General features: G+C 41.3%; 1 protein-coding gene across 3 annotated transcripts in view; it reads right to left on the bottom strand.

The window, feature by feature from the left end:
* The window catches only part of IGSF5 (immunoglobulin superfamily member 5), a 60,225-nt gene that overhangs the window by 14,630 nt on the left and 30,759 nt on the right, over positions 1-14,836 (bottom strand). For all 3 annotated transcript variants that reach the window (XM_078854529.1, XM_078854527.1, XM_073360389.1), the window contains 3 exons: positions 11,092-11,217; positions 10,315-10,339; positions 5,967-6,079 (listed from right to left, as the gene is read on the bottom strand). In XM_078854529.1, the coding sequence (XP_078710655.1) occupies positions 5,967-6,079; positions 10,315-10,339; positions 11,092-11,217 (264 nt within the window). The remainder of the gene's footprint in view (positions 1-5,966; positions 6,080-10,314; positions 10,340-11,091; positions 11,218-14,836) is intronic.

A 14,836-nucleotide genomic window follows, 5' to 3' on the forward strand; every position in this document is an offset into this window, starting at 1 on the left:
ATTCAGCAACATGGAGAAAAGGACTGCAAAGGGCAATGGTTTTTCCTTGTATTTCTGTGGGAAACATAAGCTGTTCAAAGAATTGGGCTCTCTCCAACTTTTGTACCTCCACCTATATCTTCCAGACATGGTACAGCAGTCAGTGGTCTACCAAGTCCTTAGCCACCACTCTGTAGTCACCATGGTGAATGCAAACATTATAAAAACCACCACTTTAAAATGTAACTGTTGGGCTTTTTAACCACCCCCACACCCAGGATTATATAGTCTAGACAGTTAAGAGTAGAGCTGAGTGAATAATTAATTTTTTTGGTTCGGTAGCCAAACCAAAAAAGCAGGAGGAAAAATCAGTTATTTTAGAATTTAAATTGCATTTTGATATTTCTCACGGCAAAAAAATTTGGGTTGAGCTAAAGGGTTCAAATGTCAGTTTGAAATGGCACTTTTTCGAAGAAAATGTGCCTTTGGAACAAAACGTCAAAACAGTTCGTTTTAAAAATGTCAAAACAAAATATTTCAGCATTTCAAAAAAAAAATCAGCCTTTTTTGTCCTGAATTCTTGAATATTTTTAGTGTTCCCAAAAATGTATATGTGGGGTAATTTACTATTCCCTCCCCCACCACCAAAAATTGCCCAGCTCTAATTAAGAGTTCTACTACATGGAAACAGAATGTACTGTGGTGGGAAGCTGGACATGTCAGTGGGGTTCACTGTTCCATAAGTATATCATCCATAAACATAAAAAGAAAAGGAGTACTTGTGGCACCTAAGAGACTAACCAATTTATTTGAGCATGAGCTTTCGTGAGCTACAGCTCACTTCATCAGATGCTTATGCTCAAATAAATTGGTTAGTCTCTAAGGTGCCACAAGTCCTCCTTTTCTTTTTGCGAATACAGATTAACACGGCTGCTACTCTGAAACCAATCCATAAACATATCATCCTCTAAGAATATCTCTGTACTATTGTATAAGATAATAACCCAAAGAAATACCCACCCATGCCTGAAAAACTATGAGGATATTGAAATGTTACCCTGAGATATCATTCCAAGAGTAGTAGCTGCATGAATGAACAATACAACAAGTCTGCGGCTTGCCAGGAGCTAGGATTCACGATGTGACAGAGAGACTGCCGAGACTCATCAAGCCCTCGGATCGCTACCCCTTCCTGCTTCTCCACGTGGGCACCAATGACACTGCCAAGAATGATACCGAGCAGATCACTGCAGACTACATGGCTTTGGGAAGAAGGATAAAGGAGTTTGAGGTGCAAGTGGTGTTCTTGTCCATCCTCCCTGTGGAAGGAAAAGGCCCAGGTAGAGACCATTGAATCGTGGAAGTCAACGAATGGCTACGCAGGTGGTGTCGGAGAGAAGGCTTTGGATTCTTTGACCATGGGATGGTGTTCCAAGAAGGAGGATTGCTAGGAAAAGGGGCTCCACCTAACGAAGAGAGTGAAGATCATCTTCGCAAGCAGGCTGGCTAACCTAGTGAGGAGGGCTTTAAACTAGGTTCACCGGGGGAAGGAGACCAAAGCCCTGAGTTAAGTGGGGACGTGCGATACCAGGAGGGGAGACGAGCAGGAGAGCGCAAGAGGGGAGGCTCCTGCCTCATACTAAGAAAGCAGTACAAACAGCAAGTTATCTTAAGTGCCTATACACAATTGCAAGAAGCCTGGGAAGCAAGCAGGGAGAACTGGAAGTCCTGGTACAGTCAAGGAATTATGATGTGATTGGAATAACAGAGACTTGGTGGGATAACTCACATGACTGAAGTACTGTCATGGATGGATATAAACTGTTCAGGAAGGACAGGCAGGGCAGAAAATGTGGGGGAGTTGCATTGTATGTAAGAGAGCAGCACGACTGCTTAGAGCTCCAGTATGAAACTGCAGAAAAACCTGAGAGTCTCTGGATTAAGTTTAGAAGTATGAGCAACAAGGGTGATGTCGTGGTGGGAGTCTGCTATAGACCACCAGACCAGGGGGATGAGGTGGAAGAGGCTTTCTTCTGGCACACTAACGAAAGTTACTAGATCGCAGACCCTGGTTCTCATGGGAAACTTCAATCACCCTGATATCTGCTGGGAGAGCAATACAGCGGTGCACAGACAATCCAGGAAGTTTTTGGAAAATGTAGGGGACAATTTCCTGGTGCAAGTGCTGGAGGAACCAACTAGGGGCAGAGCTCTTCTTGACCTGCTGCTCACAAACAGGGAAGAATTAGTAGGGGAAGCAAAAGTGGATGGGAACCTGGGAGGCAGTGACCATGAGATAGTCAAGTTCAGGATCCTGACACAAGGAAGAAAGGAGAGCAGCAGAATATGGACCCTGGACTTCAGAAAAGCAGACTTTAACTCCCTCAGGGAACTGATGGGCAGGATCCCCTGGGAGAATAACATGAGGGGGAAAGGAGTCCAGGAGAGCTGGCTGTATTTTAAAGAATCCTTATTGAGATTACAGGGACAAACCATCCCAATGTGTAGAAAGAATAGTAAATATGGCAGGCGACCAGCTTGGCTTAACAGTGAAATCCTTGCTGATCTTAAAACACAAAAAAGAAGCTTACAAGAAGTGGAAGATTGGACAAATGACCAAGGATGAATATAAAAATATTGCTCAGGCATGCAGGAGTGAAATCAAGAAGGCCAATTCACACCTGGAGTTGCAGCTAGCAAGAGATGTTAAGAGTAACAAGAAGGGTTTCTTCAGGTATGTTAGCAACAAGAAGAAAGTCAAGGAAAGGGTGGGCCCCTTACTGAATGAGGGAGGCAACCTAGTGACAGAGGATGTGGAAAAAGCTAATGTTTTCAATGCTTTTATTGCCTCTGTCTTTACAAACAAGGTCAGCTCCCAGACTACTGCACTGGGCAGTACAGTATGGGGAGGAGTTGACCAGCCCTCTGTGGAGAAAGAAGTGGTTTGGGTCTATTTAGAAAAGCTGGACGAGCACAAGTCCATGGGGCTGGATGTGCTGCATCTGAGAGTGCTAAAGGAGTTGGCAGATGTGATTGCAGAGCCATTGGCCATTATCTTTGAAAACTCATGGCGATGCGGGGAGGTCCCGGATGACTGAAAAAAGGCTAATGTAGTGCCCATCTTTAAAAAAGGGAAGAAGGAGGATCCTGGGAACTACAGGCCAGTCAGCCTCACCTCAGTCCCTGGAAAAATCATGGAGCAGGTCCTCAAGGAATCAATTCTGAAGCACTTAGAGGAGAGGAAAGTGATCAGGAACAGTAAGCATGGATTCACCACGGGCAAGTCATGCCTGACTAATCTAATTGCCTTCTATGACAAGATAACTGGCTCTGTGGATGAGGGGAAAGCAGTGGACATGTTGTTCCTTGACTTTAGCAAAGCTTTTGACACAGTCTCCCACAGTATTCTTGCCAGCAAGTTAAAGAAGTATGGGCTGGATGAATGGACTATAAGGTGGATAGAAAGCTGGCTAGATTGTCGGGCTCAATGGGTAGTGATCAATGACTCTGTCATAAATATAAAGGGAAGGGTAACCACCTTTCTGTATACAGAACTATAAAATCCCTCCTGGCCAGAGGCAAAACCCTTTCATCTGTAAAGGGTTAAGAAGCTAAGATAACCTCGCTGGCACCTGACCAAAATGACCAATGAGGAGACAAGATACTTTCAAAGCTGGGGGTGGGGGGGGGGAAACAAAGGGTCTGTCTGTCTGTGTGATGCTTTTGCTGAGAACAGATCAGGAATGCTCTTCAGAACTCCTGTAAAAAGTTAGTAAGCAATCTAGCTAGAAATGCATTAGAATGCTTTTGTTTAATGGCTGGCAAAATAGCTGTGCTGAATGGAATGTATATTCCTGTTTTTGTGTCTTTTTGTAACTTAAGGTTTTGCCTAGAGGGATTCTCTATGTTCTGAATCTGATTACCCTGTAAGGTATTTTCCATCCTGATTTTACAGAGGTGATTCTTTTACTTTTTCTTTAATTAAAATTCTTCTTTTAAGAACCTGATTGTTTTTTCATTGTTCTTAAGATCCAAGGGTTTGGGTCTGTATTCACCTATGCAAATTGGTGAGGATTTTTATCAAGCCATCCCCAGGAAAGGGGGTGTAGGGCTTGGTGGGATATTTTGGGGGGAAGACGTCTCCAAGTGGGCTCTTTCCCTGTTCTTTGTTTAGCATGCTTGGTGGTGGCAGCATAGGGTTCAAGGACAAGGCAAAGTTTGTACCTTGAGGAAGTTTTTAACCTAAGCTGGTAAGAATAAGCTTAGGGGGTCTTTCATGCAGGTCCCCAGATCTGTACCCTAGAGTTCAGAGTGGGGAAGGAACCTTGACAGGCTCCATGTCTAGTTGCCAGCCAGTATCAAGTGGAGTGCCCCAAGGGTTGGTCCTGGGGCCGGTTTTGTTCAATATCTTCATTAATGATCTGGAGGATGGCGTGGATTGCACTCTCAGCATGTTTGCAGATGACATTAAACAGGGAGGAGAGGTAGATACGCTGGAGGGTAGGGATAGGATACAGAGGGACCTAGACAAATTATAGGATTGGGCCAAAAGAAATCTGATGAGGTTCAACAAGGACAAGTGCAGAGTCCTGCACTTAGGACGGAAGAATCCCATGCACCACTACAGACTAGGGACCGAATGGCTAGGCAGCAGTTCTGCAGAAAAGGACCTAGTGATTACAGTGGACAACAAGCTGGATATGAGTCAACAGTGTGCCCTTGTTGCCAAGAAGGCCAATGGCATTTTGGGACATATAAGTAGGCGCATTGCCAGCAGATTGAGGGACGTGATCGTTCCCCTCTATTTGACATTGGTGAGGCCTCATCTGGAGTACTGTGTCCAGTTTTGAGCCCCACACTACAAGAAGAATGTGGAAAAATTGGAAAACGTACAGCGGAGGGCAACAAAAATGATTAGGGGACTCGAACACATGACTTATGAGGAGAGGCTGAGGGAACTGGGATTGTTTAGTCTGCAGAAGAGAAGAATGAGGGGGGATTTGATAGCTGCTTTCAACTACCTGAAAGGGGGTTCCAAAGAGGATGGATCTAGACTGTTCTCAGTGGTAGCAGATGACAGAACAAGGAGTAATGGTCTCAAGTTGCAGTGGGGGAGGTTTAGGTTGGATATTAGGAAAAACTTTTTCACTAGGAGGGTGGTGAAGCACTGGAATGTGTTACCTAGGGAGGTGGTGGAATCTCCTTCCTTAGAAGTTTTTAAGGTCAGGCTTGACAAAGCCCTGGCTGGGATGATTTAGTTGGGGATTGGTCCTGCTTTAAACAGGGGGTTAGACTAGTTGACCTCCTGAGGTCCCTTCCAACCCTGATATTCTATAATTCTATGAACATTTATTGCATGAATTAACTAAAAAAATACAGTAGTACCAACTGTAATTATTATTAAGTAACATGGGTAGCAAAATAGTAGTGATGGACGAGCCTTAAAACATTCAGAAGTGCGGTTGTATTCAGAGAATCATCCAAAGTTCCAAGAGTTAGCTAAACTATTATAATTTCTGCAAAACTGGATTGGAAATCTCACACCAACAGGCTCTGTTGTGATGTTTCTTGCATTTTCTGCTTTCAGTCAAACTGTAAATCACTGCAAGAACAGCCTTTCTTGTGGGATTCTGTTCCTCCATCTCCAGCCCTTGCAGGAATTTGGAAGTGAAAAGACACATGGAAGAATTTTTTTTAAACAATCAAAGTTTTTACAACTTCACAAATGCTCAGTTCACACATTCACTTAGATTTTTGGGCAAAGGTCCACCCCTACAACTACAACTGTGTTTGGAAGCCTCCAAACACCCTAGCATTCTGAGAGATCTGAACTTCCCTGAATAGGGTCAGGCACACATTGTGTTTTCCATAATATATTGGGTATTCTAAGACTTTAAATAGCACAGAGTAAAAAATACTCATTTCTTGGAAATTGGTGAGCCAACTCTATTATGCTTGCTTCATTATCACTGACATGTTTGACTCACTTGGCATTTGTTTTGTGTACACTGGGTCCTCTGGACTGTACCCAGAATTTTCATTACCACTGCTTCTCCTGGTCTTCATATTGCTATCGTTGGTTTTCTTAGTTGAAACTTTTCTGGAAATAAAAATTCCAATCATTAAAACCTACATGCTATTGGCATTCTTAGGCAGTATCCAACAGAGAGTGAGGCACAAATTCTCAAAGGTATTTCGGCACCTAATTCTCATTGATTTTCATGGAAGTTAGATATCTAAATACCTTTGAGGATCTGGGCCAAAGGACTTGCAGATGTGTCCAACTTCCAAAAGAGTAAAGAAAAATAATGTATAATCCTTGAAAGAATTTACCTACTGCATGCACAGTCTTGTATAAATTCTAACTAGGCTTTGCTTAAAAAGTTCGGATCAGATGCTTAATAACATTTGGGAAATTAAGATGATTAACATCTTAAGACTTCAAGTCTGTGACCCATTTCAAAATTTTTGTAAGAACTAAAGCACAACCCAATATTCTGACCTTGATTGTGTGATTTAACTACAGCCCTGCATTGGGAGCAATAAGGAGAGTATCCCTGGGGGCAGGGGGACTATGCAGTCTGCTCCTTCTGCCTCCCCACCATTGAGGAGGGTGCAACCTGCTTCCTGTGGTTCTGTGGGCCAGTTTGGTGAGGAGGCCAGGCTATGGCTCTGCCTCTGCCTCCCCACCCCCAGCTCCTCTTTGGGGTGAGGTGCACCAGGTCTTTTTGCAAGCTGTGCAAGGCAACAGGAGGCTTCTTGTGTGCATCCTCCCAAACACACCATGTAAGGCTCCATCACAATCTGACCTATGGCCCTGATCCTTCAAACATTTACACACATGCCTAACCTCAAGCAGGTGTCTCGTCCCACTGAAATCAATAGGACTACTCCTCCGTTAAGCACATATGTAAGCATTTGCAGGGTGGGGGCCTACATTTGTAGCCAGTGGGATATAGATAATATAATTCTATTTATCACTCTGTTGCGCTACAAGGGATTTTACTCGTCATTTGTTCCAAATAGCTCAAGTCTGGGGTCCTCCAGGGCATGCTGAAAGGTCCATCTCTTTGCCCCGGCTTTTGGGGAGAGACAAGCCAGCTAAGGGTAGGGGTGTGCGGAAGAAGGGCTGGGATTTGTAGCTGGAGAGGGATTTTTTTCTTTGTTCCCATTATTTGGGGAAATTGCTGCATTTATTTCTATACTTTTAACATAATGTACAAAGTGCCTAGAGTTTCAGACAGGGGCATTTTCAATGCTTCTATAGATCTAAATAAATAGATGTTAGGATCAGATGAGTAGACTGCAATGAGTTTTTTTAAACCCTATATGAAGCTAGTGTCGTTCCAATGCAGTATTTAGGGATAGAGAGCACTCATTTATAGATATAATTAGAAAACAAAAGTACCAGTCCTGCAAACACTTATGCTCATGTGTAACTTTAAACACATGAGTAGCCCCTTTGTCTTCATTGGGACCATTTACGTGAGTAAAGTTGCACATGTACTTAAAGTCTTTGCTTTGCTGAGTTCCTAAATTCAATATAAACCCTAAGGCCCTGAGCCAGCAAAGTACTTAAGCATGTGATTAAAGTTAATCATGTGAGTAGCCCCACTGAAGTCAACAGGACTTCTTGTGTTAGACTAGGGACTAAAAAACATGTAGCATTTTATGAAGCTCCAACTTCATTTACCATGGGTCACATTCAAGCTCCTTTTTATTTTAATAATAGGTGTACACAGAAAAGAGGCAACCAGACATAACTGTTATGCCCTGCCTTGCACTCCTTCAAAACCTGTGGAAAAAACACCCTGTGGGCCCTCTGTGGAAAGAGAGAGGCAGGCGTGTACCTGGATGAGGGCAATAGATTTGGACATTGTGTTTTAGCATGTACACTCCCTGAACTACTGACTTCATCTGTTGTGTAGATTCCCTCTTTAGAGAATCATAGGTATGGTTATACTGCAATTAAAAATCCCTGGCTGGTCTGTGCCAGCTGACTCGAGCTTGTAGGGCTCAGGCTAAGGGGCTTTTTAATTGCAGGGTAGACATTCAAGATCAGGTTGGTGCCTGGGCTCTAGGACCCTGTGATGTGCAAGGATCCCAGAGCTCAAGCTGCAGCCTGAGCCCAAATATCTTCCTGATGATTAAACAACCCCTTCACCCAAACCCCGTGTGCTCGAGTAAGCTGGCATGGGCCGGTGTCAAACTGCAGTGTAGACATACCAATAGGTTCAGCCCTAGCAGGATTAATCCATACAGTGAGTCTGGTCAGGACTCAGAATACGAGCCACAATGACAGATCCTTTTACAGCAGTTTTATTTGAATCAAAAATAAAAATTGACTTGGACCTGCATTTGGCCTCAGGTGCTTTATTGATTTAGTCCAACCAGTTTATCTAGCTGTACCTGATAAATTGGTTGAAACAATAATTACAAACAGAATAACAAAACACCTGGAAGATCATGATATGATAAGGACTACTCAGCATGGTTTCTTCACAGGAAAATCTTGTTTCACTAATCTCTCAGAATTCTTTGAATGGGTCAATAAAATAGTGGATAAAGGAGAACCAGATGACAAAATGTATTTATGCAGTGTTGTTGTAGCCGTGTTGGTAGATTTTCAAGAGGCTGTTGACCAGTTTTCACACAAGATGTTACTAAAGAAGTTAAGTATCATGGGGTGAAAGGCAAAGTATTGTCATTGATCAAAAATAGCTAGGAGACAGAAAGCAAAGTAGGATTAAATATCCCAGAAGCATATAATAACTATGGTTGGATTCACAGTGTACATCTAAAAAATTAAAAAGGATAACACAAAGTAACCCCATTGAAAAAGTTTTTCTGTTCACATTAATACTGACAAATAGGATCTTAATATTGATTAACAGGATCCTACCTTTTAAGGTGTTTCAACCTAATGCAGTAATGCAAAACCAATTAGGTTGCTTTGTATTCAGATGTGTCTGATACTCAATTTGGTTAAGTAGGAAGTGTTGACAGGTATCACTGGCAGCTTTTTCTGTAGTATAACTAATGATCCTTAAAAAAGCAGGGGACATCATCAAATTTGTCTGCCAATCAGTCTCATTTAATTTGCATCAATCCATCTCAGTTTCAACATTTCTTCTGTACCACAGAAATTCTAGCTCAGTTATACTCTGGGCAAATTGTAAATCTACTGTAATCTTGACTGAAGCTTGGAAGAGAGAGCTATTTTGGTGCACAGTGACCTCCTGTGGAATTTGTTGCAAATGCTGAGTGTTGAGGCTGAAGGAAATCTGGTGCAAAATTGGAATATCTAGAAGTATAGGATCAAATCTAAACCCATATTCAGTGAAGTACTTGAGCATATGCTTAATTTTTGGGTACCTGAGTATTCTCATCGGCTTTATTGGGACTGCTCACATGCTTATAAGTTAAGCACGTGCTTAGGTATTTGCTGAATCTGGAACTCAGTAACTAGATCATTTTGATCATTTTCAAAAGAAGTTTTATGGGGACATCAGTTACAGTTTTCAGTAATATGGTGTTGCTGATTCACTCCAATGCGTGTAACGGGCACGTTTCTGACTGGGGGTTACTTTTTTAAAGGTAGTGATTTATAACTTCCAATTATGTAGACTTGGTTGTATAATCATTTTGGGGAGAAAACTAAAAGTGGAATGAGATTTTGGGCTGTACTTCAAAAGCTACGTTTGCATTGTGAGCAAGGGGTATAATTCCCATATAACTCACACTAACTTGATGAGAACTGGCAGGAGTATAAATAATAGCATAGCCATAGCAGCATTGAGGTCTAGCTTAGCCGTGCCGAGTACATGCCCACGGGGATCGGGCAGGTTTGTACTCAACACAGCTAAGCTGCTGCGGCTGCCCATGCAACCCCAGTATGCTGCTAGAGCGAGTATGTGTACACAAGCAAGGAATCACACCCATAGCTTGCAGAGTAGCCTAAAAGGCTCAGCATAAAACTCGCATCCCAGAGGGAGGGACTGGGAAGCTTGATGCTGGTGGCTTTGAGCCACCTTTGCTTCCTTAGGGTTCTGGACTGCTGAGGGGAGCCAGTGAGGCCCCAGAATAATTTAGAAGGGCTGCCTGTGGGTGACAGCACTGCCCGGAATTCCCACAGTGCTAGAGGCTGTGGCCCTCCCCCACCTCTCCTGGCACATCCCTTATGCCTAGGCTTGCGATGGGGGCCTCATAGGGCAGTGTAAGCTGCCTTCCACAGTTCTGTCCTGGCCAGATCTGGGGCGCTAATGGCTCTTTTGTGGTGCTGCAGAAACATACAAGGGGCATACCAGAGGAGGAAATCCATGGTATTCAACTTACCTCAACTCCTTTTGATAGGTGGACTCTGAAAGGAAGGAAGAAATGGTTTTAAAATACAGTGAAATAAAATAAGGCTTGCTACTGAGGTTCTCTCACTTTCTCACAGTTCAGACTGTATTTTAATACAGAAATTATTTCATAGCTGCCCTCCCCTCCCGTCTGCAGTCACATAACATCCTGGTGTACTTGCTTACATGGAAAATTAATACTAGGAAAGAATTTACTGAATGCATTTGTAGCTGGTGTGTACATTGGATAGCTGTACAAATCTAGGTGTAGATGTACAGTGACTGTCAATGAGATTTGTGTTCTACTTCATTTACTCACTTTTGAAAATCTTACCCTTCCTCTTTACTATTGACAGAAATACTAACGAGCCACCAATTCCACTGGAAACAAGTTACATCAGAAGAAGTCAGCAGGCAACTATCTGTAGTATCTACAAGCCACTGGTTATCAGAATCACCTTTCTTCCCTGAACAATCCTTACCAAACCATGCACTATGCTTTAACTTGCTGTAGGATTCTCTGCTTCTTGAAGTCTTTAAACTACGATTTGAGGACTTCAATAGCACAGATATAGGTGTGAGGTTTTTTTTTTTTTGTAGGAGTGGTGGGTGAAATTCTGTGGCCTGCGTTGTGCAGGAGGTCAGACTAGATGATCATAATGGTCCCTCCTGACCTAAATATCTATGAATCTATGAAACTGAAATAGTAATAGATTAAATCTATTTTGAGGTTTAAAAAAAGCATAGCCAGTAGCAAAAATCCTCTTACCTTTGTTTTTTAGGCGGCAGTATATTATTATAAAAATAATAATGATCAGAAGAAGAAAACCAATTGACAATGTGACTGCAAGTATAATAGTCCGTGTCCGTGTGCTGTCTTCTTGGTTACCATTTTCTATTAAATGAAATGAAGTATCATTACACTAGCAGAGCTGCGACCTTTCTTTTTCTGAAGAGCGTGACCAACTTTCTGGAAACATTATTAAATTACTTGTTGATTATTTAAAACAAGAGATGGATTGTGTTTCTCATTTGTGTTGAAAATGGCTTTCCCCTATATTGATGATACCCAGTACCACAAAATGCCTTGATCACGATAATTCTTTGTTACAATTATTCTACTTTATCTGCTAGTTGTATTTCTGACAAACCTAGGCTGCTAATTTTCTTCATTCTTCACATTTAAACTTGTTTTGTAGACATTTCGAGCCCAATCTAAACCCCACTGAAAGCAAATGGGAGTCTTTCCATTGGCTTCAGGAGGCTTCAACTCACTGTGCATAATTCAAAAAGCCCTCAGTTGTCCATGGTAAAGGACAAGCATGTTAACAACACATCTACTGAGTTTGAGATTGCTAACCGTAACACGTTCCTGCATCCTGGACTATAACATAATTTTGCATAGTGATATACACTATGCATTTATGGTGTTTTCACATAACTAGGATTTGATTTTTTTTTAACCTATAATGCTAAATTGGGTGATTTCAAAATCATTCAGTGTATCCCTGTTTCTGGTTGCCACAAACAAAAGGTGCTCACCATATATCCCCCCAAATAATCAACATTAAATTGATAGCTTTTACCCTTTAACTAGTTGTCAACATACAATAGACGCTTCTTCTGATGGTAATACGGCCCTGTCCATCAGGCTCATCCAATATCTATGGTGCTCTTTAACCTAATTGGAACCAATCTTTGATCTTCCTAACTGCAGAGAGTAACCTCAGCCCAAAAGCTAAGGCAGGTTCCAAAAGCAGTCCAAAATATAGCCCTGGTAGCTATATTAAAAACAAACTTCAAATCCAACCGAAAAGCACAAGGTTTGTACAGACTTGACAATACTGCCTCTGTTGCACTGGATTTGTGTGTGTCAGGTACTTTTTAGTGTTCCTAATTAAAGATGGGCCTGAATGGCAAAATTTGGATACAGATTTCAGACTCACCAAAGTTTGCAGATATTCTTCTGGGGTTTCGGATTGGCCCATTATAGCATAATAGCCCAGATGCAAAATTTGGACTTGAATTTGGATTCTGAACACTCCAAAGATTGGATGGTTCAGAAATTATTTAATTTAGTCTCCTCTCTAATCCTAATGAACTATCAGCATGTAAATTAATCATGCAAATTAACCCAATTGAGGGGCTGCTCCTGCACCTACTTATAATCTACTACCCAAAATATTCCTGGATTCCAACTTTAACACATATCTTTACCCATCTAGAGCACTTCAAGGATGTATTGTCTCCATGTCAATGGTCGTTATTAATGATCTCTAAGAGGATATTTTGCCCTTGGGTGCGTGAACATTAATTCCGTTGCGAGTAATGGAAACCCTGTGTATAAATGCAAAGGCAGATATCAGCCCCCATTTTAAATGCTCTTTATAGGTTCTTCATCCGCCATCCTCCTCCTCCAGCCACACGTGACCCACCTAATTCCCCCCAATATTTTCTGTTCATGTCATTCCCGACACACCTCAAACACCAGATTTTCTTCCCCCTTCATCCCAGGTTTTTTGAGCAACCAATCCTTCTCTCTCCTTCTGTGCTCAATCTCTGGAACACCTGCCTTCTCTGAGCACCTTCCTGAATCCTGTCTGCCTTCAAATCTCATCACAACCAGATTCATCCCTCGCTCTTATGTAGGGCTCTCAATGCACTCTCTGAGAAAACTAACCACCCAGATCCTGCTACCAGTTAAATAAGTGGCAAAAACCATTTTACATTAAGGGAAGCAGAATCAAGCCCTTAATTTTCCATGTCTCTGTCTTCAATCATTCTTCCTAAGACTGGCCTTGTACAGCTTTTGTTCTGCCTCGCCATAACTACTGAAGTTACCAGTATATTATGATCTGCAGCCTTGTAGTTAATATGTATAAATCAATTATGAAGTATTTTGTGATTTTTTTGCATGGAAGAAATAAATCTACAGCATAAATCTGCATTTTATTTTATGTTATTTTATTTTGTGCCATACAAAATGCTATGGGAATTTTAAGGTAATTAAAATATGAAATGAATGTTAATCTTGCCTGTGTGTTTAATTATGTTTTTAATAAGTTATTGCTACCAAATATCAGTTATTTTGAGTACTCTTATTTTTAGTTCTTGTTTTTCTATTTAGCTTCTTGTAATACATTTCTCAGTTAACTTTAATACAGATTTGTGATAAGATACATGCAGAAAATAATTTGTTGTGCTAAGTCATATCAAGGTTAGATACAAGCAGTATATAGATTAATAGAGCTGTGTTAGTCAATATTTTTTTAATGAGTCCTAGAAACAGATCTCCATATGTGATAGCCTAAGATTTCTGTTTGTCAGCTGCAACGTTATGCTTTGGCAAACGCTACACTCTCATTAGTTTCACATTTCTTGGTACATACAGCAACTAAGGTTTGAGGAATAGTTCTTACAACAGCTTCATTTGTTCTTGTGATTTTCATTTAACCAGCCTTTCAGCCTTCATGGCCTATTCATTTGCCAAAGTAAGATAGCTGCTCAGGTCAAATTCAGGAATACCTGTAGTCTGCTTTCCAGGCAGCACAGAGCAGAAAGAGAGAGCAAGGGAAGGTTTTTGTTCAGTGCCTGCCCTTGAGCTTTGACATAGATGGATCGCTAAGACTTGCCAGCATTGGAATGTAGAAGCAGGAAGATGCCAATGGCACTGCTCCTGTGCTCTGCATCAGCTCTTCTCCCATGTACTTGTCACTCAAAATGATCACTCTGTTCAGGAGGACTGTTTTTAACACTTGTAATTCCCAAGAATTATGTTGATTTAAAAGCAGAGGACTCTAATTATCATTAGAAATTCAACATTAATTGATAGGAAAAGCTAAGCACAAGAAACCTGCACTGCATAATAATCATATACTTGGAGTTCTAAAAATGTCCTTACTTCTTTCCCCTTACTTTATCCATACTCTATAATCTCAGGTTAATATAAATCTAATAAGTCTCCTGTCAGTATATTCTCTAATAGCATCTTTCACATTAATTCTAAGTTATTTCCATACTGTGGGAACTTCTTCAGTATGCATACTTTCACCAGTCTTGTTCACTGTCATTCTGTTGAGATCGAGGACTACAAAAAGCCTGCACATTGATGTTAAGAAACTTTACATACTTGAAACAAGTCTTGTAAGCAAAGTGCCCAGGATAATTTCAGATATTTCAATAAACCCCCCCAAAAGTGCATTGCTTAAGGAGTCATCTTCCTTCATTTTTTTTTTTACCTGAATCCTCTGTTTAAGATGAGATTTGTGTGGAATTTTCACTGCAGTGGAGCATAGCCATCTTTCAGGATTGAAAGGGAACTAGCAATGGAAAGGTACTTCCTACTGTGTATCACTAGAATCCATTACAAGAGATCTTCTATATAATCTAGCGGAGAGGGAAACGAGATCGTTGTGTGCAAAACACAGCAGATTTTCTTTTTATAAAACGGATGAGAACAGACTGACTGTGGTATTCTTGAAGAAGCAGGGAGTCTTAGGTTTCACTAAAAAGCT

The sequence above is a fragment of the Lepidochelys kempii genome, chromosome 1 (assembly GCF_965140285.1).
Source record: "Lepidochelys kempii isolate rLepKem1 chromosome 1, rLepKem1.hap1, whole genome shotgun sequence".
Classification (NCBI taxonomy): Eukaryota; Metazoa; Chordata; order Testudines; family Cheloniidae; genus Lepidochelys; species Lepidochelys kempii.